The sequence below is a fragment of the Callithrix jacchus genome, chromosome 4 (genome assembly GCF_049354715.1).
Source record: "Callithrix jacchus isolate 240 chromosome 4, calJac240_pri, whole genome shotgun sequence".
Lineage (NCBI taxonomy): Eukaryota > Metazoa > Chordata > Mammalia > Primates > Cebidae > Callithrix > Callithrix jacchus.
The window spans coordinates 95,351,944-95,377,922 of record NC_133505.1 but is presented as its reverse complement, the minus strand read 5'-3'; the positions used below and the strand labels follow the sequence as shown (position 1 = coordinate 95,377,922).

Here is a 25,979-nt window from a genome sequence, read left to right as displayed (position 1 = left end):
TGGTCCTTGAGGAATCGCCACACTATCTTCCACAATGGTTGAACTAATTTATACTCCCAACAACAGTGTAAAAGTGTTCCTATTTCTCTACGTCCTCTCCAGAATCTGTTGTGTCCAGATTTTTTAATGATCGCCATTCTAACTGGTGTGAGATGGTATCTCAATGTAGTTTTGACCTGCATTTCTCTAATGACCAGTGATGATGAGCATTTCTTCATGTTTGTTGGCCTTATAAATGTCTTCTTTTGAAAAGTGTCTGTTCATGTCCTTCACCCACTTTTGAATGAGTTTGTTTTTCTCTTGTAAATCTATTTTGTTCTTTGTAGATTCTGGATATTAGCCCTTTGTCAGATGGGTAGATGGAAAAAATTTTTCCCATTCTGTTGGTTGCCGGTTCACTCTAATGATTGTTTCTTTTGCTGTACAGTAGCTCTTTAGTTAAATTAGATCCCATTTGTCTTTTATCTTTATATATTTAGAGGGTACAAGTACAGATTTCTTACATGCATATATACTGCATAGTGGTGATATCTGAGCCTTCAGTGTACCCATCACCCAATTAGTGAACACTGTACCCAACAGGTAATTTTTATTTTTGCTTTTTGTCTTTGAGACAGTCTTGCTCTTGTCACTCAGGCTGAAGTCAATGGCACGATCTTGTCTCACTGCAGCCTTCACCTCCCTGGCTCAAGGCATTCTCCTGTCAGCCTCCCAAGTAGCTGGGATTACAGACACCTGCCACATTGCCTGGCTAAGTTTTCGTATTTTTAATAGAGATGGGGTTTCACCATGTTGGCCAGGGTGGTCTCAAACATCTGACCTCAGGTGATCCACCCTCCTCAGCCTCCCAAAGTGCTGGGATTACAGTTGTGAACCACCACACCTGGTCTCCAATAGGTAATTTTTCAACCGTCATCCCCCTTCCACCTTTCCACCTTTTGAAGTCTTCAGTTTCTATTATTCTACTGGGTATGTCCATGTATATCCATTGTTTAGCTCCCACTTACACAACATGAAGTATTTGACTTTCTAAGTTATTTCACTTAGGATCATGGCCTCTAGTTCTATCCATGTTGCTGCAAAAGATGTGATTCATTCTTTTTCATGGCTAAAAAGCATCCCATGGCATAAATATATACCACGTTTTCTTTATCCAATCCTTTGTTGATGGACACTTAGGTTGATTCTATATCTTTGCTATGGAAGTTGCCTCCTTAGTGCAGGAGGCAGTGCATCAATTTCGTATCTTTGCTCTCATAAATAGTGCTGTGATAAACATTGTAAGAGTTAAAGAAAAAGAAAAAAAAACATGAAAAGTGGCTCAACAGTCAAAAACAGGTTTATTTTGAAGAATAAATCTGAGAAGCACTTCTGGCTGATTTTGGTCAGGAGCGTTGTTTCTTATAGACTAAGGATATTTAGGAATTTAAGAAGAGGGGAGCTTATCATAGGTTTGGAATGTTTCTATGTAAAAGAAAGGTTATTGTGGGGTTGGAATGTCTCTGGTTAGAGGGGAGGCTATCTCTGAGTTGGCATGTTTATGGTCAGAGTGGAGTTTAGTTTAGCCTTGGAATGTTTCTGGTTATTCTGACATTAGCCATTAGACTGATGTTTTGGGGCTGGATTTAAGCAGGCTTTTTCTTTTTTTAAATCAAGTGAAACTTAAAATGGCGGTGTTTGTCCAAGATGGTGAAGCTCCTGCTCTGTTGTTACATATGAGTGCAGGTATCTTTTTGATACAATGCTTTTTCCCTTTCAGTGGGATTGCTGAATTGAATAGTTGTTCTATTTTTAGTTCTTTGAGAACTATCCATTCTGTTTTCCATAGAGGTTGTACTAATTCACATTCCCACTAACAGTGGAATTTTCTCTGCATTCTCGTGAACATCTTTTGTTTTTAGACTTTATAATAACAGCCATTCTGACTAGTGAAAAATGTACCTCACTGTGGTTTTAATTTGCATTTCTCTGATGGTTATATTGAGCATTTTATTTTATATGCTTGTTGGCTGCTGGTGTGTCTTCATTTGAAAAACGTTCTTGTCCTTTGCCCACTTTTTAATGGAGTTGCTTGTTTTTGTTGTTGTTGTTGTTGTTTGGGTTCTTGGTAGATTCTGGATATTAGCCTTTTGATGCATAGTTTGCAAAGATTTTTCCTTACTCTGTGGGTTGTCTGTTTACTCTGTTGATTGTTTCTTTTACTGTGCAGAAAACTGTCCCTCAAAAGAATTGTCTACATCCTCCATCTCTTCCTTATGAAAAAGAGCATATAAACGTCTGTTTCATGCTGGGTAATTGGATAATCATGATGTGATTTTACCCCATGCATGTTAATAAATTTGTATGCCTTTTCTCCTATTACTTTTCTTTTTTGTCAGTTGATTTTTCAGTGATCCTTTATGGGACAAAGGGAAAACTTTCGCTTGGTCTCTACAGCTCCATATCTACCATATCTATTTCTCTAGTCTAGACCTTTCTCCTGAGCTCCAGGCTCAGCTCTAACTTTTTTTTTTAATGGAGATGGAGTCTTGCTCTGTCACCCAGGCTAGAATGATCTTGGCTCACTGTAACCTCTCCCTCCCAGGTTCATTCTCCTGCCTCAGCCTCCTGAGTAGCTGGGATTATAGGCACATGCCACCACGTCCGGCTAATTTTTGTATTTTTAGTAGAGACAGGGTTTCATCATGTTGGCCAGGCTGGTCTTGAACTCCTGACCTCAGGTAATCCACCTGCCTTGGTCTCCCAAAGTGCTGGGATTACAGGTGTGAAGCACTGCGCCCGGCCAATACTCTAGCTTCTTATTGGGCATCAGAGGTCCCTCAGACTCAAATACCACAAGTCAAAATTGATCTCATCTCCTCATCAAACTTGTCCACCTCTAATAAATATCAGTTAATGGTGGTACCATCCACCAAACCCACCTCCACGCTAGAATCCTTGATACTATTCCTGACTTTCTCTCTCTCTCTCACCTCCTACTCTGTTTGCACAGGCACCAAATGTATGCTACCTCTGAACTAACTTGAGTTTCTCACTCCTCTGTCTTCCTTTCTCTTCTCCCCTCTTCCCTTTCCTCAGAGCAGGACCTCATTCTCTTTTGTCATCATAAGTTCTCTGATCCAATTGATCTCAATTAGGAATTCTTTAAAAAATAAAGTGGATCATGTCATCTCACTTTGCTTAAAGGAATCAAAGAGCTTCTTCTGATTCTTTTATACACAGTAAAATCCCAATTCTGTTTCACTTACAGCTATCCCACCTTCTGATCTCCACCCTCATCTCCCTATGGTTCTCCCACGAATTTTTCCATTGCCAGGACATAGCAAGCAGTGAGTAGTTCTTAAACTTATTCCATGTTGTTCAGTAGGTTAGACATAACCACATGCGTCTCTACAATTCTAATGTGCTTAATTCCATATCCCAGGATAGGAATTAAGCCTAATTCATGATGTTTGATTTGATACATTTTAGGGTTAAAGACCAAAGTTAATTTAATGCTCATTGTAGGAAAAAACACTTACAGAGTTATGAATTCTTTGATTTATGCCATCCTTCAAACTAAAAATGTGTTTTATACTTTGATATAAAAGCTGGAAAAAACTGATCTGTGTTTGTGAGAAAGGAAGTATCCTTGCTCATAGGTAAAGCATATTCTCTTAGCTCCACAAGTAAATCAACCGTAAGGAAACAGGTCATTCATGTTTACTCAGCATTTCCTGAACACATTTATGTACCCATCTAAACATCCACCAAGTCCTCTCTGCAAATCTACTTGGAGTCCAAGCTGACACCCTGGTAGATGGAACAGACTGGTTTTATGCAGCCAGAAGATGGATCAATAATCTCAGCACAAAGCTGGCATGTTCAAAGGATTTAAATTTTTATATAACAGCTTTAGCCAAAGCTATTCTAGGATTCAGCGGAAGCAGAATTTCATGAGAGGACAAACTTCTTGACTAATGGCCAATCACTAATCAGCAGGGAGGGCAAAGCCTGGTGTTTGTGTCACGGCCTGGAGTGGAGGGGGTGAGTGGGGCATCAGTATCAAATAGTAAATCGGGACAACCAGCCTGGCCAGTCTTGCCCTCACAGCCCCTCTGAGCAGCCCATCAGGAGGCAGCAGACGGATCAATGGTCAAGCTGGGGGGGATTTACTCCGCCACAGGCTACTGGAAAGCAGCTTTTTGCCTCACAGACGTCCACAAAATGCTTTATTTTACAAGACTCATTTTGTTCTTGTTTTGCCTGATGGTTCTTGTGGAGAGCAGAAAGCCCAAGAGGAAGCGATGGACAGGGCAGGTGGAGACGCCCAAGCCAAGGTAAAGCCACGGGTGGGAGAGGAGGGAGGTTACCCTGCATGGTAGCAGCAGCAGTGGCACAGTGGAATGGCTGCCCAGAGGGGCTGCAGATCCTATCTTGAGGTTGCCCTATGAGAACACAGCTACTTCACTGAACTCAGCCTCTCACTGGGCACACAGACTCTACGTGTCACAAGCACTGAGGGCAGAACTGGACTGGGGTGAGACTTTCGTTCGAATGCCTGTATTCAGCCAAAGCATTTTGATTCGAGGCAAATATAGTGGAGACTTAGTGGGTAAAATCATTCTTTGTACAAATCACTTTGTGCTGCTTTGTTTCTCAAAGTTCACAACTGGTGACCTGCTAGATAATTACACTCAAGTATTTTGGGGAGAACTGTATATAGGAGCCTAGGCTGAACTATTAAGAAAAAAATGTATATGGGAGTTGTCTTCCTCAAATATTGTCTTCCTTAAATTTGCTAGAGAATAACTTTATAATGATATTGGGTTTCATTTAGCTTTTTTGAATCTTAGAAGAGGTGTTCAGAAATTTGCTTAATTATCAGAAATGCATGTGTGGACAACAGTGAATGCTATTTCACGATGTAATGGAGACATTCCCAAGAAATACTGGCCCAGGATCTGCATTCAAAATCATCACGTTACTAATCTAAGTTCCTTAGTAAGTTTATTTTGAATTGACATATGAAGCATGATACTCCAGGCTTGAAGTAAGGACTGTTAGACATGGAGATAAGAACAGAACAAGCAGCTAAGATATAAACACCATGTGTGGCACGTTATACATTTATTTTCCATTCTACTAAGCATCAGATAAACTAGTGGTTTGGAATATAAATTAATATATTGAGGCACATTTTCTAGGTCAGTGATCTCCAAACATTTTTGATCATGAACTGCTGTCAATAATTTTTTGAAACTGTACCTCTAATACATGCATATTTATTTACAAATTACATGCATGTGCTGTTATAAATATGTATGTTAAATTAAAGTTTGATTGACTTCTTATTTTTAGGAAAAAAACTGAAAATAAATAAGAGTTACAGCCCCTACTTCCACTGTCCCAATGGTGACTGCTGCTCTGGGAGAGGTAATTACTCTCTCTTATTTTGTTTGTTTTTGAGATGGATTCTCTCTCTGTCACTCAGGCTGGAGTACAGTGGCACAATCTTGGCTCACTGCAACCTCGGCCTCCTGGGCTCAAGCCATTCTCCTGCCTCAGCCTCCTGAGTAGCTGGGATTATAGGCGGGCACCACCATGCCTGGCAAATTTTTATATTTGTAGTAGAGATGAGGTTTCACCATGTTGGCCAGGCTGGTCTCAAACTCCTGACCTCAAGTGATCCACCCACCTTGGCCTCCCAAAGTGCTAGGATTACAGGCATGAGCCACTGTTCCCAGACTACAGTTACTCTCTCTGGGGCCTAGTCCTACTCAGCGGAAGGCAAACAGATCAAAACCCTCCAGCAGGATGGGAAAGACATCCTGCTCTGGAAGACACATCCTAGTTTTGTTGCCAGAACAACAGGCTGTTAAACTGGAAGGAGACTTAGAGGTCCTCTGGCCCAGCAAGGCCCCTGAGCTCTAAGTTTTGGAAATGTGAATGGCTGTTGCGTGAAATGGGGTTCCAGGGTTACTGAAGCGTGGAAAACCCTGGTTTAGACCATTTCCAACAGATGTCTTTCCGGCAGAAAGTCTAGAACCTTTGTTATGCACACAGGTGCTGTGAATCTTGAAGAGAGGGATGAATTGTGCAGTGTTTCTCAGAAACAACTAAAAAATCCAGTGTCTTGGACTGTCTTGTGGGATTCCTACTCCACAGAGCACACACTGGGAAACTGCCCAAATCAACTCATTTGACTGATGCTGAAATGGCTCAGAGGCATGAGTAAGTCACACCACCTGCTAGTGGCTTCCCAAGACTAGCATGTAGGTTCCTGATTTACTAAGACTGGAGAAAATGTGCTCCAAACTGGCTGTTCCCTAAGAACGGGGTTCAGCACAAGTCCCTCAGGGGGGCTCAGGGATCCCACTTTGCTGGGGTCTGTTGCAGCACCTCTGTCACTTTTCCTCAGAAGACCAGTCTCATTCCCAGCTCCCTGCATGAGCCTGGGCACAGCTGGGCTCTGACTTTTAGTGGGAAAAAGATTTTGTTGAAATCCAGCCCATGAGGTGTTAAAGTGGGAAAAGATGAACACATACATTACAAGGAAGTAAAACATTTCTTGAGCTGAGGCTGGGGAAAAGGACAGGGAACGTGGTTCTGGGCCTTTCTCATCCACGAGGACACACACACATGGTCAGATGGTCAATGGGGCGATACCTCCCTATGAACATTTCAGCCAAGCCTCGGACTTATTTTTCCAAATTGCTTTCATTATTGACATGCAAGGGTCAAGCTATACAAACAAGAAAGAATAAAATGTCATGACCCTTTCCAATTACACTCTTAAGGCGATTTTTCTCTTTAGGATAGCTCCTTTTCTTAGAAGTCCTGTTTACCCACAAACTCTCATACATGGTCACTCACACTCACACACAAACCACACACTGCATGTGTGGCTTCACGGGCACACACAGTACACAGGGTCACCCTCACACACACACACTGTGAAGACCTCTTCGAACCCGGAAGCCTTCCCTGCCTCACCCCACCAAGGCATGAACATAGAACAGTGATTCTGCCCAGCAGCTGCTTTTACAAAGACCGGTCCCTGTTTTCTGCTGCTTTTTGTCTCTATGTACTGAATGTCTGTGGAGTCTGTTTCCTCTTGGCTGTTGTTGGTTTCGTTCTGTTCTCCCAGCTCTCAGCCTCCCAACTTTATTCCTACTCCTCCTGGCCTGCTGCCTACGTCGGCCTCCTGACCACATGACTGCCATTCTTTCTTGCCAAGAGAGGCCCTTCTCCTTTGAGAGCTGAAGAATAAACCAGGTTCTGGGCTGTGGGAGTCTGAGCTGTGCCCTGGTCAGCACCGTCGGGCCCCTGTGGGTCTCAACCTGGAACCCTCTCTGGTAGCTTCCTTCCCCATCTGCTGCCTCCTCGGTACCCCTGCCTTGGCCATCCCTCCTGGGTCTGCATTGTGGTTCTGTTTCACTGGATGCAGCAGCAGCTTTGCTTTCCAGCCATGCAGTGACCCTTATCCACTGCTCAGGGTCTTGGCAAAGGAAAAGGAGTTGGAAATTTAGGAAAAATCAGATTCAGACCTGGTTCTGCCACCATCTATCAATGTTTCCTGGTCTCTCTGAACCTCAGTTTCTCCAGCTGAAGAGGGGGATGATGTGAGGATGGGGTGAGGTCTGCCTAACACCCACAGTTCAGGGCCTGCACAGGGAGGGGAGGAGGGGCATCCACAAAGGCCTGGTCATCCTGGTTGCTGCCATTGCCAAAAAAACAGAATACGATGACACTAGCCCTTCTTCCAAAGGCATAGTGGATCCATTTTTCTTCTTCCCTCACCCCTCACCCCTTACCCAAAGGCTGGGTTTGAGGTTCCATGAAGGTCCTGGCTGCCCTGCATGGGTGGATGGGGGCTCAGGAATCTAGGGTCTGAGGCCAAGGCTGTCCAGGCTGGGTGGCCATCTCCTGTGAAAGGATGAATGGAGAACATATGGCTCACACAAATAACCGGAGGCTCAGGATCTTAGTGGCTTGATCCCTTAAAAAAACTCTGGGCCCTCAATGGCAGTGGGATTTAAATCTTTCTCTTGTTGGGGTGGCGGCATTCTGCGATTTCCATGCCTCTAAGCCTTTCCCTAAATGGATGTGGAAACTGTGCTGACAGGAGGGATTTACTCCCTGTGAGTCAGAGGGGCAGTGAGCCAGCTGCACTTATGGTTTAATGTCCATGATCTGCTAAGCCCTCAAGCTGAGTTCTTCATCTGCCTTCCTGGAGCATCTTTCCTGGGGTGTCTGGACATGGCCCCTCATACAGTCACTGCCCAGAGACGCAGGCCTGGCCCCACTTGACTCCCGGAGGCAAGGCTTGAGGAAGAGATCAGTGAGTGTGAAAGCTCCTTGGCAGCACCGACCATGACTACGCATGCCTCAAGGGGGCTGGACGGAGGTTCTGTATTTCAGCCATAGGGGAGGAAGTTAAATTGGACTTTCCTGTGAAGCTACAGTGGGCTTGTCTAAAAGTGAATCTCATCATAACTTCCTCTTCCATCTGCCTGACACCCTTCATTGTCTTCCCATTGCCTTTGGATAAAGACAGAATTCTTAACATGACTCTCAAGGCTCTGCCTGGCCTGGCCTCTGCTTGTCCCTGCAGCTTCATTCTCTTCATTCATTCCCACCACACATCCCACCCCATCCTGCTTCTCATCTAATGCCCACTCATCCTTCATCCACACTTCAAACTGGGTGTGGCCCAAAGCAAGCTATGCATGCATTGAGTTCAGATGCCTATAGGATACTCAATTAGGGATGTTGGGTTAGGCCATCAGATATAAAGGTTGAGAGGAGAGGGTAGGGATTTAAGAACATCAGCATGTTGATGGTAATTTAAACCACCAGCTTAGGTGAGTCTTCCAAAGAGAGACTGGAGAGAGAAGATGGCTGCGACAGGGTCCTGGGGACACTGGCATTTCAGGGATGGTCCTGGGGATACCAGCATTTAAGGGAAGAGGATGGGGAGGTACCATGGAGAAGGGCCTGTCAGAGAGGTAGGAGGAAAACCAGAGTACCTTGTCCTGAAAGACATGGTTTCTGGCAAAAGCATGGACCTTTCCGTCTGGAGCCGCAAAGAAGCCAGACCGCAGCAAGGGCACCTGTAGGACCTGGGGTTGGGCATAAATAGGCAAAAAGGCTTGGAGTGAGACAGCACCAGCAGCCTGTGGAACATGGCTATTTGGAAGAGTTAATTATTTACTGAGCGGGGGGAAGAAAAGTTTTTTTTGGTGGAACGGTGAGGATTTTTAGGGCAATGAAACGATTCTATATACCACCATAATGTTGTATCTACATCATTATACATTTGCCCAAACCCAGAGAATATCAACACTAGGCTGAAAGTGATGGCTTATGCCTGTAACCCCAGCAGTTTGGGAGGCTGAGGCAAGAAGATCTTTTGAGGACAAGAGTAACATAGTGAGACCCTGTCTGTACAAAAAAAAAAAAAAGAAGAAGAAGAAGAAAAATTAGCCAAGCATGGTGGCATGTGCCTGTTAACCCCAGCTGCTCAGGAGGCTGAGGTGGGAGGATCACATGAGCTCAGGAGTTTGAGGCTGCAGTGAGCTACAATTGCACCACTGTACTCCAGCCTGGATGACAGAGCAAGGCCCCGTCTCTAAAATAATGATAATCAACTGGGTGCTAATGCTAATGCTGTGTCAATGCAGGATTATCAGCTGTAACAAGTGCACCGCCCTGGTGCAGGATGCTGGTGGCAGGGAGGCCATGCATGTTTAGGTGCAGGGGGCGTATGGAAACTCTGTACCTTCTGCTCAATTATGCTGCAAACCTAAAATTGCTCTAAAAAATAAAAGTCTTTCACATTTTTTTAAAAAGGAAATGTTTAAAGAATATAACCAACACGTTTATGTTGCCATCACATTCAATGCATTTTGCATGAATTGAGAGCTAGAGGAGAAGGTGGGGTTTAGATGGGTTTTCTGCTTAGTTTTAATTCAAAGCAGGAGAGCCTTGAATCCAGTTTGAACACTGGTGGGAAGGAGGCATGAAAGGGGGAGAAGCTGAGGAAGCTGTGGTGAGGGGGCATAAGGCAGGGTTCAAAGGGCTCTGTGAGAAGGGGCATCAGGCACTTCTGCTGAGCCTCAGTTACCTCACAACTGACATGTCTGGATGATATGCAAATAGGGCAGGGCAATGGGGAAGGCAACACAGGGTGGAAGGACTAGAGGGTAGGGGAGTTTGGAAAGCAGATGTGAGAGTGGCTGGGTAAGATGGCTGCCAGGTGGGAGGCTGTCCTCACGCAAGTCAGGCTCTCCTCAGGACGTCTGTTCTGCTGTTCTCTCTCAGAATCACTTCCTTCAGGTCCTCTCATGACTCTCTCCTCCCAGGATTCAGAGGAATCACCAATCACCTCACTTAAACAGCCCTCCACTCAAACCCATAACTCCCTATTCATTACCCTGCTTTTTCACGTGATTTATCTGTCAACTGGTTTATCATGCACCTCCCCAACTAGGTCAGAAGCCCTGTGAGGACTGTGAACATATGCCCTCCCTGTGGCTCGAGCAGTGTCTGCACAGAGTCGGTGCTCTATGGAAACGTGTGTTTGCACAGAGTAGGTGCTCTATGGAAATGTGTGTCTGCACAGAGTCGGTGCTCTATGGAAATGTGTGTTTGCACAGAGTAGGTGCTCTATGGAAATGTGTGTCTGCACAGAGTAAGTGCTCTATGGAAACGTGTTGCGCAAATCAATTTGAATCTGGGAACTGGGAAACTGTGCAGGGTATGGCACAACTGTCTGTGTGGATGTTGACATCTTCAAGGTTGATGGGAGGAACTAAACGGAGAGAAAGAGAAGTGGGTACTTCCTGAGCCCTCACAGGAGTGGGGAAATGACTGGGAGGTCTGCAACAGTGAGAAGCTGGGCAAGGCAGTTTTAGAAGTAGGGCTATAAATGGCAAAACCCTGGGTTATAGGGGAATCTGTTTGGAGCAGGCAGGCCAACTTTTATAATAGTACGGAACAATAAAACTTTTGGTGATTATGGAAATGTTATTTATTTAATTTTTTATGATCACACTACACTGAGGTAATGAAATGGTTAATAGCTGTACTGTCCAGTACAGTAGCCACTAGCTGCATGAGTTGTTGAACACATATGTGTGGTTAGTGCAACTGAAAAACCAAATATTATTTCATCTTTGGCCTGTGACGCTATAATGGGCTTGTCTAAATGCGAATCTTATAGCTTCCTCTTCCATCTGCCTGACACCCTTCATTGTCTTCCCATTGCCTTTGGATAAAAACAGAATTCTTAACGTGACTCTCAAGGCTCCGCCTGGCCTGGCCTCTGCTTGTCCCTGCAGCTTCATTCTCTTCATTCATTCCCACCACACATCCCACCCCATCCCGCTTCTCATCTAATGCTCACTTATCCTTCATCCTATGCCACTTCAAACTGAGTGTGGCCCAGAGCAAGCTGGGCATGCATTGAATTAAGATGCCTATAGAATACTCAATTAGGTGGTCAGATATAAAGGTTGAGAGTAGAGGGTAGGAATTTAAGAACATCAGCATGTTGATGGCAATTTAGGCCACCAGCTTAGTTTATTTAGCTTTCATTAATTGAAACAGCCATATGTGTCTAGTGGCAACTTTATTGATAGTGTAGCTTTAGACTTCCCATTGAATTATGCCATCTGGGCAGAGATGGTGGGGAATAAAACTTAAGAAGGATTTCATAGGAGGATGTCTCCAAGATCAGAACCTCAAGAGAGGAAACCATCACTTCCCTCTTACAGAGTTTAAACAGGAAACACCCTTGTTGCTCTCAAAAGTGAATGAAGGCTCACGCCTGTAACCCCAGCACTTTGGGAGGCTGAGGTGGGTGGATCACCAGAGGTCAGGAGTTTGTGACTAGCCTGGCCAACATGGTGAAACCCTGTCTCTACTAAAATATAAAAATTAGCTGGGTGTGATGGTGGGTACCTGTAATCCCAGCTATTCAGGAGGCTGAGGCAGGAGAATCACTTGAACCCAGGAGGCAGAGGTTGCAGTGAGCCGAGATTGCACCACTGAACACCAGCCTGGCAACAGAGCAAGATTCCGTCTCAAAAGAAAAAAAGTGAATGAAATGTGGTAAGAATGGGGAGAAAAAAAAATAGAGGTATATGTAAGTAAACAACAAACACGTAAAACCAAATTTCCATTGATCTAAAAACCTTCAATATGCTGCATAAAACAAAGTCACAGGCCTGGAGGGCCCTGGTTTCTTCAGTGGGTGAGTTAGCAGTTCCTCATTTGCTGCTGCTAAATGGTCAGCACCAACATGTGCCCTGGGAAGCTCTCAGGATGCCACCAAAGGCATTGGATTAAGGCTTATCCTAGTGGTTCTCAAATGTTGCTGTACCTTAGAATCACCCAAGAGCTCTAATAAATTTCCAGGCAAGATGGCTGATTACTAGCAGCTCAGGATTGTAGCTCCCAGTGAAAGCACAGAGAACGAGAGGATGCCACACTTTCAGATGAATTTTTGTTGCTCACAGACCAGGAGATTCCCAGCAGAGGAGCCCCATGGGTCGCCAGCGCGACTCTTGCGGCTGGTGTGGTGGTATTGCCAGCGACCTGGTGTGGCGGTTCTTGGTACAGAGTAAACAGGACTGGGTCCCCTTTTGGTTGACGTTTGGAGCTCCTGGAAGGCAGAGTCACCTATTCAGCTGATTGAAAACGGGACTCAAGAAGGAAGGCAGATTGGGATTCCCGGGCAGAAAAGCACCACGAATCTTAACGCCACTGGCAGTGGGTTGCTCAGATTCCAGCACTGGGAATCAACAAGTTGGGCGTCCACTCAGAGACCTAATTTGAAAGTTGGTAATTACAAAGATGACAGGTGGGTAAATTTACAATGATGAGAAAAAACCAGTGTAAAAAAGCTGAGAATACCCAAAATCAGAATGCCTCTCCCTCTACAGGGGATCACAGTTCCTCATTAACAAGGGAACAAGGCCTGATGGAGAATGAGTGTGTTCCAATAACAGAATTAGGCTTCAGAAGGTGGATAATAAGAAACTTTTGTGAGTTAAAAGAACATGTTCTAGCCCAATGTAAAGAAACTAAGAACCTTGAAAAAAGGTTTGATGAAATCCTAATGAGAATAGACAATTTAGAGAGGAATATAAGCAAATTAATGGGACTGAAGAATACAATATGAGAACTCTGCAAAGTATGCACAGGTTTTAACAATCGAATTGATCAAGCAGAAGAAAGGATATCAGAGGTCGAAGACAAACTCAATGAAATGAAATGAGAAGACAAGATTAGAGAAGAAATAGCAAAAAGGAATGAGCAAAGTCTCCAAGAAATATGGGACTATGTGAAAAGACCTAATTTAGGTTTGATAGGTGTACCTGAATGTCATGAAGAGAATGAATCTAAGCTGGAAAATATTCTTCAGGATACTATTCAGGAAAACTTTCCTAATCTAGTAAGGCAGGACAATACTCAACTCCAGGTAATACAGAGAACACCACAAAGATATTCCTCAAGTAGAGCAACCCCAAGACATATAATCATTAGATTCACCAGGGTTGAAATAAAGGAGAAAATTTTAAGGGCAGCCAGAGAGAAAGGTCAGTTTACCCATAAAGGGAAGCCTATCAGACTCATAGCAGGTTTCTCAGCTGAAACCCTACAAACTAGAAGAGAGTGGGGGTCAATATTCAATATCCTCAAAGAAAAGAATTTTCAACCCAGAATCTCATATCCAGCCAAATTAAGCTTCATAATTGAAGGAAAAATAAAATTTTTCACGAACAAGCAAGCACTCAGAGATTTCATCACCACCAGGCCTGCTTTACAAGAGCTTCTGAAAGAAGCACTATACACAGAAAGGAACAACCAGTATCAGTCATCCCAAAAATGTACCACAAGGTAAAGAGTATCTCCATAATGAAGGATCTATGTCAACTAATGGGCAAAATAGCCAGCTAGCATTAAACGACAATATTAAACTCACACATATTTAGGATTAAAAAATTAATCCTAAATTTAAATGAATTAAATGCCCCAATCAAAGACACAGACAGGCAAATTGAATAAAAAGTCAAAACCCATCGGTACGCTGTATCCAGATCCATCTCATAAGCAAGGACACACAAAGACTCAAAACAAAAGGTTGGTGGAAGACTCACCAATCAAATGGAGAGCAAAAAAAAGCAAAACAAAACAGGAGTTGTAACTTTTGTCTCTGACAAAATAGACTTTAGCAGTAACAAAGACTAAAACAAAGAAGGACATTATATAATGGTAAAAGGATCAATGCAACAACAGGAGTCAATGATCATAAATATGTATGCACCCAATATAGGATCACCCAGATACATAAGACAAGTTCTTAATGACTTATAAAGAGACTTGGACTCCCACACATTAGTGGGAGACTTTGACACCACATTGTTAATATTCGATGGATCGACGAGATAGAAAATTAACAGGGATATCTATGATTTGAACTCAGACCTGGAACAAGTAAACTCAATGAATATTTATAGAATTCTTCACCCCAGGTCCACAGAACACACATTTTTCTCAGTATCACATTACACCTATTTTGAAAGTGACCACATAATTGGAAGTAAGTCACTCTTCAGCATTTGCATAGCATTTCAGACTTAAATGAAATATTGGTTGGCTGTTTGTTATTTTCTTCCCTTATTCCTTCCTGTCTCCGCTGTTAAGCACAATTGTCGGCATAAAAGAGGGTTTTAATACCTATTTTTAGATTGCCTTCCAGCCTGGGCAATAGAGCAAGACTCCTGTTCTCTCTCCCCCTTTCTCTTTCTCTTTCTTTCTTTAATAAATAAATAAATAAATAAATTTCCAGTCAAATTCAAATCTCTAAGAGTGTGATTTAGCACCAGTGATTTTTAAATCTCCCCAGTTGATTACAATATGTAGCTAAGTTTGAGAATCATAGGTTTAGCCAACAAAACACAAACCCAGATAGAGTTATTATTAAGGTATTGCAAGATCAAAAAACGCTAAGTTTAGAGTGACTGTGATTCTCAGCCTTGATCGCTGGGAATAGCTGGGGAATTCACTCCAGAGAGGTGAATTTGATTGGTCTGGGGTGCAGCTTGGGCATCAGGATTTTTAAAAGCCCCTCACGATGATCCTAAAGTGCAGTTAAGGCTAAGAAGCATCTGGGTTACAGATGATGTTGAGCAAATGGACTAGAACGGAATTGGTTTAAACTTCTCTTAGTTGTTTGTGTGGTCACACTGCTACCTTTTATTGGATGCCTGCTAATGCCAGGCATTGCACTAAGTGCAATGAGCACAGAGATAAACCCTGGCCTATCGCTCTTAGAAGGCTAAGTGAGACATGTGCACAAAGTAACCCAAGTGCCAGGCACAAACCAAAAGCCTTGTAAAAGGAACAGGTAAGGTACTGCGGATTCGCCTGGCTGTGTGACGTTTCCTTCCCTTCCTCCTTTTTCCTTCTTTTCTCTTTCCTTTTCTTTCTTCCTATGTTTGTTTAGTAATAACTGTCAGCAGACAATTGCTTTAGAACATTGTGGATCTGACTGCTTTAGTGTGCAGTTGTGGCAAAGAAAATGATCTGGATAGAGTGAGTGTGAAAGAGAAGAGAGGAATCACTCCTTCACTGCCACCTGGTTTAGAGGAAGGACTGACGAGGGCTGTGTCCTGGGCTCCAGCTCTGGGTGCACCACCCAGCTGAGTGGTAAGAGCAACTCCCTCCAATGCTGTGAATTGTCTTTCTCAGCATGGAGGGTTTGCCCCAGGATGGGTTCTGCATAGCTGGACTGAAGTAAGGAGCATCACATTTGGCAAAGATAAAACCAGCATTTGAAATTTTTGACTATATTTGTCTTAGAAGTGTATTTATCACAAAACCATTCTTATAACACCACAATAAGTTTTTTTTTTTTTAAGAGAGGGTCTCACTCTCTTACTCAGGCTGGAATGCAATGGCACAATCATGGCTCACTGCAACCTCAACCTCCCAGGCTCAAGTAACCCTCCTGTCTCAGCCTCTCAATGTGCTGGGACCAGAGGCATGTGCCACCATGCTCAGCTAATCACTTTTTTTTTTTTTTTTACAAGTTGGGGTCTTGCTATGTTGCCCAGTCTGGTCTCAAACTCCTAAGCTCAAGCCATTCTCCTTCCTGGGCCTTCTGAAGTGCTAGGATTACAGATGTGAGCCACTGTACTTGGCCAAGAAATTTTTTAAAAATCATGATCTACTACTCAACACATTTTTTTTCTCTCATCACAAACGTATTTATTTATTTACTTTTTCTGGGTGAGATTCTCATTTATTTTTAAAACTTCTATTTTGGGTTCAGGGGTATATATGCAGACTTGTTATAGAGGTAAACTCGTGTCACAAGGGTTTGTTGTACAGATTATTTTGACACCCAGGTACTAAGCCCAGTACTCAATAGTTACTTTTTCTGACCCTTTCCCTCCTCCCTCCCTCCACGTGCAAGTAGGCCCCAGTGTCTGTTGTTCCCCTTTTTGTGTTTATGTGTTCTCATCACTTAGCTCCCACTCAGAGGTGAGAATATATGTGGTATTTGATTTTCTGTTCCTGTGTTAGTTTGCTTAGAATAATGGTCTCCATCCAGTTCCATTCATGTTCAGGCTAAATGACATGATCTCATGCTTTTTTCTGTGAGACAGGGTCTCACTTTGTTACCTAGGCTAGAGAACAGTGGCGTGATCATGGCTCACTGCAGCCCTGTCTTCCTGGGCTCAAGCCATTCATCCACCTCAGCCTCCCAAGTAGCTGGATGTGGTGCCATGTTGCTCAGACTGGTCTTGAACTCCTGGGCTCAAATGATGTGCCTGCCTTGGCCTCTCAAAGGGCTGGGATTACAGGCGTGAGCCACCACCCCCAGCTGATTGAATTCTTTTTTATGGCTGCATAGTATTTCATGTGTATGTATATTACATTTTCTTTCCTTTTTTTTTTTTATGGTTTTTGGAGACAGAGTCTCATGCTGTCACCCAGGCTGGAGTGTAATGGCACAATTTCAGCACACTACAACTTCCACCTCTAGGATTCAAGCCTCAGCCTCCTGTTTAGCTGGGATTACAGAAGTACACCACCGTGCCCAACTAATTTCCTTATTTTTAGTAGAGATGGGGTTTTGCCATGTTGGCCAGAGAACTCCCGGTCTCATGTGATCCCCCCGCCGTGGCCTCCCAAAGTGCTGGGATTACAGGCATGAGCCACCAGACCTCATACCACACTGTCTTTATTCAGTCTGTCACTGATAAGCATTTAGGTTGATTCCATGTCTTTGCTATTGTGAATAGTGTTGTAACGAACATGCATGTGTCTTTATGGGAGAATAATTTGTATTTCTTTGGTTATATACGCAGTAATGGGATTGGTAGGTAGAATGTTAGTTCTGTTTTTAGCTTTATGAGGACTTACAACACTGCTCTCCACAATGGTTGAACTAATTTATATTCCCACCAACAGTGTATACGTGTTTTCTTTTCTCTGTAACCTCACCAGAATCTGTTATTTTTTAACTTTTTAATAATAGCTATTCTGACTGAGGTGAGATGGTATCTCATTGTGGTTTTGATTTGCATTTCTCCAATGATCAGTGTTATTGAGCTTTTTTTCATATCCTTGTTGACCGAATGTATATCTTCTTTTGAAAAGCATCTGTTCATGTCCCTTGCCCACCTTTTTTTTTTTTTCCTCTGCTTTTTTTTTTGAGATGGAGTCTTGCCCTGTTGCCTAGGCTGGAATGTAGTGGCACAATTTTGGCTCACTGCAACCTCTGCTCCCTGGGTTCAAGTGGTTCTCATGCCTCAGCTTTCCAAATAGCTGGAATTACAGGCATACACCACCCAGCTAAATTTTGTTTCGTAGAGATGGGTTTCACCATGTTGGCCAGGCTGGTCTCGAACTACTGACCTCAAGTGATCCGCCTGCCTTGGCCTCTCAAAGTACTGAGATTACAAGCAGGAGCCACTGTGCCAATTTATTGCCCACTTTTTAATGGGGTTTGTTTTTTTCTGTAAATTTGTTTAAATTTCTTATAGATGCTGGATGTTAGATCTTTATCAGATGCATAGCTTGCAAATATTTTCTCCCATTCTATAGGGTGTCTATTTACTATGTTGATACTTTCTTTTGCTGTGAAGAAGTGCTTAAGTTTAAAAGATCCCATTTGTCAATTTTTGTTTTTGCTGCAATTGCTTTTGGCGTTTTCATCATGAAATCTTTCCCAGTTTCTATGTCCAGAATGGTATTATCTAGGTTGTCTTCCAGGGTTTTTATAGTTTTGAGTTGTATACTTCAGTATTTAATCCATCTTGTGTTGATTTTTGTACATGGTGTAAAAAACAGGTCTAGTTTCAATCTTCTGCATATGGCTAGCCAGCTCACACAGCACAATGTATTGAACAAGGAGTCCTTGCCTTATTGCTTGTTTTTGTCAGCTTTGTATAAGATCAGATGGTTGTGGGTGTGCAGCCTTATTTCTGGGCTCTCTATTCTGTTTCATTGGTCTATGTGCCTGTTTTTGTACCAGCACCATGCTATTTTGGTTACCGTAGCCTTGTAATATAGTTTGAAGTCAGGTAATGTAATGCCTTCACCTTTGTTTTTTTGTTTTTCTTTGTTTTGGGGTTTTTTTTTTTTTGCTTAAGATTGCTTTGGCTATTTGGGCTATTTGTTTGGTTCCATATGAATTGAAAAATTTTTTCTAGTTCTGTGAACATTGGTAGTTTGACAGAAATAGCATTGAATCTATAAATTAATTATTTTGGGGGGTATGGCTGTTTTAATATTGATTCTTCCTACCCACGAGCATGAAATGTTTTTTCATTTCTTTATGTCATCTCAGATATCTTTGAGTGGTGTTTTGTAATTCCCGTTGCAGAGATCTTTCACCTCCCTGGTTAGCTGTATTTCTAGGTATTTTATTCTTTTTGTGACAATCATGAATAAGATTTCATTCCTGATTTGGCTCTAGGCTTGACCATTCTTGGTGTATAATAATGCTAGTGATTTTTGCACATTAATTTTGTATCCCAAAACTTTGCTGAAGTTGTGTATCAGCTGAAGGAGCTTTTGGGCCAAGACTATGGGGTTTTCTAGATACAGAATCACATCATCTGCAAACAAGGATAGTTTGACTTCCTCTCTTCCTATTTGGATGCCCTTCATTTTGTTCTCTTTCCTGATTTCCCTGGCCAGGACTTACAATACTATGTTGAATAGGAGTGGTGAGAGAGGGCATCCTTGTCTTGTGCTGTTTTTACAAGGGGAATGTTTCCAGCATTTGCCCATTTAGTATGATGTTGACTATGGGTTTGTCATGGATGTCTTTTACTATTTTGAGGTATGTTCCTTCAATACCTAGTTTATTGAGAGTTTTTAATACAAAGGAGTGTTGAATTTTATCAAAAGCCTTTTGTGTATCCATTGAGATAATAATGTGGCTTTTGTCTTTAGTTTTGTTATGTGATTAATCACATTTATTAATTTGCATATGTTAAACCAATCTTGCATCCTGGGGTTGAAGCCTACTTGATTGTGGTGGATTCACTTTTTGATGGGCTGCTGGATTCAGTTTGCAAATACTTTGTTGAGGACTATTTGCCTCAATGTTCATCAAGGATATTGGCCTGAAGTTTTCTTTTATTGTTGTGTCTCTGCCAGGTTTTGGTATCAGGATGATGCTGGCCTCATAGAATGAACTGGGGGAGGAGTTCTGCCTCCTAAATTTTTGGAATAGCTTCAGTAGGAATAGTACCAGCTCTTCTTTGCACATCTGGTAGAACTTGGCTGTGAATCCATCAGGCCCTGGGCTTTTTTTTTTTGGTTGGTAGGCTATTTATTATTGATTCAACTTCAGAGATCATTATTGGTCTATTCAGGGAATCAATTTCTTCCTGGTTCAGTATTTGGTCGGGGCTATGTATGTGTCCAGGAATTTATGCATCTGTCCTAGGTTTTCTTTTTCTTTTCTTTTTTTTTTTTTTAAGACAGAGTCTTGCTCTGTCACCAGGCTGGAGTGCAGTTGCACGATCTCGGCTCACTGCAACCTCTGCCTCCTGGGTTCAAGCAATTCTCCTGCCTCAGCTTCCCGAGTAGCTGGGACTACAGGCATGTGCCACCATGCCCAGTTAATTTTTGTATTTTTAGTAAAGATGGGGTTTCACCACGTTGGTTGGGATGGTCTTGATCTCTTGACCTTGTGATCCGCCTGTCACAGCCTCCCAAAGTGCTGGGATTACAGGTGTGAGCCACCACACCCAACCTCTTCTAGGTTTTCTAGTTTGCATACATAGAGTTGTTCATAGTAGTTTCTGATTATTTGTATTTCTGTGGGGTCAGTAGTAACATCCCCTTGGTCATTTTTGTGTGTGTGTGTGACAGAGTCTCCATCTCCCAGGTGGTGCAATCTCTACTCACTGCAATCTCTTCTTGGTTCAGGTGATTCTTGTGCCCTAGCCTCCCAAGTAGCTGGGACTACAGGTGCGTGCCATCATGCCCAGCTAATTTTTCTATTTTTAGTAGAGACAGGGTTTTACCATGTTGGCCATGCTTGTCTCAAACTCTTGATCTCAAGCAATCCACCCACCTCAGCTTCCCAAATGCTGGATTACAGGTGTGGGCCACTGCTAACTGTGTTTATTTGGATCTTCTCTCTTTTCTTTATTAGTCTAGCTAGCAGCCAACTCAACCATTTTAATTCAATTATAGCCTTTGCCAAGGTAGAATTCTGTCCTGCTCAGGAGGACATACACTTTCGGAAGTCTCTGGAAGAATCTGGTCCTCAGGTCAGTCTACCTGTGAGGATCTGGGGTGTGTGTGGAGGGTCCTTCAGCCCTCCCCCTTCCCTGGGCCAAGAAGGAGATGGCAGAATGGAGAAAAGGTGCCTAACAGGTAGATCTTGCAGGGAATAATCTCCCAAATCATCTCAATGCATTGATGACCCCATGGAAAATGGTTTCTTGCTTGTCTTCGCAGCCACTTATATAAGAAGAATCTCGACGTGACCAAGATCCATAAGGGAAAGCCTCAGCAGCTTCTCAGAGTGGATGAACATGACTTCAGCATGAGGCCAGCCTTTGGAGGTACAGTTGTCCTTCCCTGGTGCCAGGTGGGATGTTGGCCCCACGGATGCGAGGTGCTGCTCTCTCTGGCTTCCTCCAGCAAGCCCTTCCTCAGGTGGTGCGATTTTCCCACTCAGTCAGATAAACCCAACTCCACTTCTGAGTCCCTAATTTTCCGGAGGAGAAAAGAGCAGGAAGGAAGTGGGAAAGAGGGCTGTGGACTGAAGAGGGCCTGCCAGTGACTAAGCCATTTACATTCACAAAGGAGATGGGCCCTGTGGCTGCAAACTTTTTGTCCTACAAAAATACGAGCAGGCAAGGAGAATCAGGACACAAAATAGCTCCTCTGTTATTTTTATAGAGGAAGAGGCCCACGAAGTCAGAAGTGGCCAGGGTCCTCAAAGTCCTCATGTGGTCCTGCCTCTGCACTATTTTGGCACGTGTGTGTGTCTGGGTGTGGGTGGAAGTCTGAACAATGCATTGTAACTTTGTTCCCTTGGCTAGCTGGAGTTGACTGTTTTGAGGGAGTCACCCGCTTTCCAATGCAGCAACAACAACTTAACTAATTACAAAGACTCCTTGCACACCTGTGCCCAAAGGTGCTCTGCTACTCCTGGGTTCAGGGAGGGGAGGCATGGCCAGTGGCTGTCCTTCCCAGGAACTAGAGAAATGCCATGGAGAAGGGGGGTAAAGTCTTAGTCAGTTCCGGCTGTCATACAAAACACCATAGGCTGGGCAGCTTATAGACAATGGAAATGGATTTCTAATCGTTCTGGAGGCTGGAAGTAAGATCAAGGTGCTGACAGGTTCCATGTGCGGCGAGTGCCCACTTTCTATTCATAGACAGTGCCTTCTCACTGTACCCTCACATAGTGGGTTGGGCAAGGCAGCTCTCTGGGGCCTCTTTTATAAGAGCACTAATCCCACTCATGAGGGCTCCACCCTAAGGATCTCATCACCTTCCAAAGGCCCCACTTCCTAGTACCATCCCATTTCAAGTTAGGATTGCAACATATGCATTTGGCAGGGACATAAACATTCAGACCACAGCAGCTGGGAAAGGAGTCAGTCATCTGCTCTGACCAGGCAGGGAGATGGGTAAGAATGCTTGAGATCCCTGGCCCAACTCTTTCCTCTCTTCTTGGGGTAACTGAGGCCCCAAGGATTTCAGCTGATGAACCTTGGTCTAGCCAAGACAGACCAGGCAGTCTGGCTTCACTTCCTCCTTCATCTCTGCCCTTGATCCTCGTAGGTCCCATCATTCTGGGGTAGCAGAAAGGAGTAGAGGTGACCTGCCTGGAGGTCACCAATCCTTTGAACCTCCATTTGTTTGTTTATAAAATGGGGAGAGTAATCCCCACCTAGGGGGTTGTTGTCCAGATTAAACAAGACAATGTATGTAAAGCCCCTGACACACATTCGTTCCTGTCCTCTCTGAAAAACCCAGCTGTCAGACCTTCCTCTTTTGTGACTGTTACGGGATTAAGAAATTAATTTATCCCAGAGGCCTTTGCATTTTAAAAGGCCTCAAAGCCTCCCACTAAATTCCCTGAGCTCTGACACCCACTAAGCAGGAGAAAAGCAGGGGCAGATTACAGGCCTGTGACTCATCTCCCTCCCACTCGCAACCCGACTGATGCCCACGGAAGGTCAAGAAGAGGCCACCATATTTCCGGTAGCTTTAGTTTCCTCAGGCGTTCGTCATGAGCAATTCTGCCAAGGAATTTTAGGAAAATACAGTTATGCTGAATAAGCAGCTTTAAAATAGCTGCATCTGCCCCGGGAAGTCTAAGCAAGTCATCCCCAAAAGCGGAAGCTCCACTCTTCTTGCACAGCAACAGTTAAGAGCCAGAGGAGCACAGTGGCTGGGAATCACAATAACCAACAATAGCATGCACGACAACTAGCACTTTTTTTTTTTTTTTTGAGATGAAGTTTCACTTTGTCACCTGGGCTGGAGTGCAGTGGTGCAGTCTTGGCTCACTGCAATCTCTGCCTCTTGGGTTCAAGTGATTCTCCTGCCTCAGTCTCCTGAGTGGCTGGGATAAGAGGTATGTGCCACCACGCTTGGCTAATTTTTAGTAGAGACAGGGTTTCGCTATGTTGGCCAGGCTGGTCTTGAACTCCTGACCTCAAGTAATCTGCCTGCCCTGGCCTCACAAAGTGCTGGGATTATAGCGTGTGCCACTGTGCCCGGCCACAACTATCGCTTTCATAGTAATTTTTTCTGGGCCAGGCACCATTCTAATCAAGGTACTTATATATATATGACTTTATTTTAATCCTCTCATCAATTCTATGAGGTAGATACTATTATTGTCCCCAGATGAGGAAACTGAGGCACAGAGAGGTGAAGTTAAATGGCCCAAGTCAGCTGAGGTTTGACCCCCTCCCCTTCTTGTCTCCTAACTGCATGTCTTGACGCAGAGCTGACATATCCATTTAGTGGCACAGGCACACTGCCTAGGGCCCACAACAAAATGTTTTGCTTCATCTTAAGAAAAACAAATTTGTAAGCAGAAGTTGTTTTAATATATACTATTAATACATTCATCATTAAACCAACACAATCCTCAAATACACTTTTTAAAATTTTTATAGAGGAAGAGTGCCCAGGGTCCTCAAAAGTCATAATGTGGCCCTGCTCAGTGCAGTCTTTTGCAGGTGTGCACTGGGTGTGGGTGCTGTTCCGAATGATGTGTTGTACTTTTTTACCCAAGGCTGGTGTTGCTATCAGAAACCTGGGCCACCACCTGGTCAGTACCTTCAGTAAGTAGAAGAAGAACCTGGGGTCCCAGGAGTTAGGTGATGGCCACAACAGCCAGAGGCAGAACTTAGGTTTCTTTTGTGATATCGGCTGCAAAACGGAAAGCCTTATGAAAATGTTCCCACCAGGAGCTAGGTCTCAGGAATGGCAGGTGAAATCCTGCCATGTTCCCAGAAAGCCTGACTCCAAGCACAATGCTGCGATGCACCACAGTCCCCAGTCAGCCTACTCCTTCCTCAAGTCAGTTCCAGGAGCAAAGTGGACTTCTTGTGCTGTGACCACTGCATCTGCTGGGCCCTTCTGCAGGGCCCTCCAGAGCACGGAAGGTCAGGACTGCTCCCAACCCCTGCCTGGGTAAGCTTCTGACCCTGGGGAAGGCCCTGTCTTTGGAAGCGACTAAGGAAAGAGGCGTCACCTGCCAGAGATGTCAAGATCTCAGCCACCACAGCTTAGGTGGGGGCTGCTCCTCCTTCCTTCCAGCCTCTTCCCCATGGCAGCTGGTCCCCTGGGTACCCCTGATCTCCTGCAGGGCTTTCCTGGATGTCCAGATGTCACTTGGATGAAACAGGGGAGGAGAGCAATAGTGAGGTACCAGGGCTCCCTGCCTCCATGAGCCTGTAAATAAGACCCAGAGTTCTGGCTAGCCAGGCAAGATGGGATGGTTGCAGGAGCGGGATTCCCACTGTTTGTGGCGTCAATGATCTTTATCACTCGTACCCTCCAGGAGCATCTGAAGATGGCTTAGAGCCAAGAAGCCTTCCCTGCAGGTGCTCCTGGGTGTCCCCATTTCACGCAGCGCCTCATAGGCAGGTCTCTGCGAGAAAGGAGGCTGTGCAGACAGCACATAGGTGACTCTGTGCAGGTGATAGAAGATACCTCATTCCCTGGAAGCAGCCCCTGACAGGCTTCTAGTTAAAAGTAGAGCCTGGGCCCAACACACCCAAAGTGCAGGCCCAGCCTAGTACCCCTTTCTAGTAGCGCCCACCACATGAAGCAGGTCATCTGAGCAAAGATGTCTCTCAATAGCCTCAATATTGTGTGGACTATGGCCTTTATTCCCATCTTATTTCTCTAAGAGGGATTCCTGTGGAATGGTGTTTAAAAGTAGTTGAAAGCAGCTGGGCGCTGAGGTGGGTGGATCACTTGAGGCTAGGAGTTTGAGACCAACCTGGCCAACATGGTGAAACCCCATCTCTATTAAAACTACAAAAATTAGCCTGGTGTGGTGGTGCACACCTGTAGTCCCAGCTGCTTGGGTAGCTGAGGCATGAGAATCACTTGAACTCAGAAGGCGGAGGTTACAGTGAGCTGAGATTGCACCACTGCACTCCAGCGTGGGCGACAGAGTCAGACTCTGGCTCAAAAACAACAACAAATTATCATGCTCAGACAATACCCCAGACCAATTAAATTACAATCTCTGGGGGTGGGACCAAAACACCAAGTTTTTTTTTTAAACAAAGTATTTTTTAAAAAATTAAAAGTAGTTGATAGGAATCTGCTTAGGACTAGATACCCCTTGGGTGACCTTTTTAGTCTAAAAAGAGAAAAGATTAAAAATCTGTCAGCTTCCTAATAATCCCATGGATCAGTTGAAACAAAAATACCTTGTTTAATCAACCAGCTGTTTGATTAGGTAGTGTGCCCCGGTTAGAACCTCCAGAGGCACAGGGTTTCTCTTCCTTCTGTTGGGAGAAATGTTGCAATGTTGATTTTATTTATTTGAGACAGGGTCTTGCTCTGTTGCCCAGTCTGGAGTGCAGTGGCAGGATCAGAGCTCACTGCAGCCTCAACTGTTTGGGCTCAGGTGATTTTCCGCCTCGAGTAGCTGGGACTACAGGCGTGCACCAACATGCCAGGCTCATTTCCCATGTTTTGTGTAGAGACAGATTTTTGCCATGTTACCCGGCTGGTCCCGAACTCCTGGGCTCAGGTGATCTACCCACCTTAGCCTCCCAAAGTGCTAGGCATGAGGGTAAGCCACTGTGCTCAGCCCTGATTTTCTTTTAAATTTCATCTTTAAAATTGTGGTGAAATATATAATATAAACTTGACCCTTTTGACCAATTTTGAGTGCACAGTTCAGTGGCATTAAGTATATTCACATTGTTATACAACTATTGCCACCATCCATCTGGAAAGAA

At 44.0% G+C, this 25,979-nt stretch overlaps 1 protein-coding gene across 4 annotated transcripts in view; it reads left to right on the top strand.

The window, feature by feature from the left end:
• Positions 1–4,072: 4,072 nt before the first annotated feature.
• GABRR2 (gamma-aminobutyric acid type A receptor subunit rho2) overlaps positions 4,073–25,979 on the top strand; it is a 63,534-nt gene continuing 41,627 nt past the window's right edge. For all 4 annotated transcript variants that reach the window (XM_035296332.3, XM_035296331.3, XM_002746816.6 and 1 more), the window contains exons 1-2: positions 4,073–4,319; positions 20,983–21,089. In XM_035296332.3, the coding sequence (XP_035152223.1) occupies positions 4,132–4,319; positions 20,983–21,089 (295 nt within the window). In that variant the 5' untranslated portion in view covers positions 4,073–4,131. The remainder of the gene's footprint in view (positions 4,320–20,982; positions 21,090–25,979) is intronic.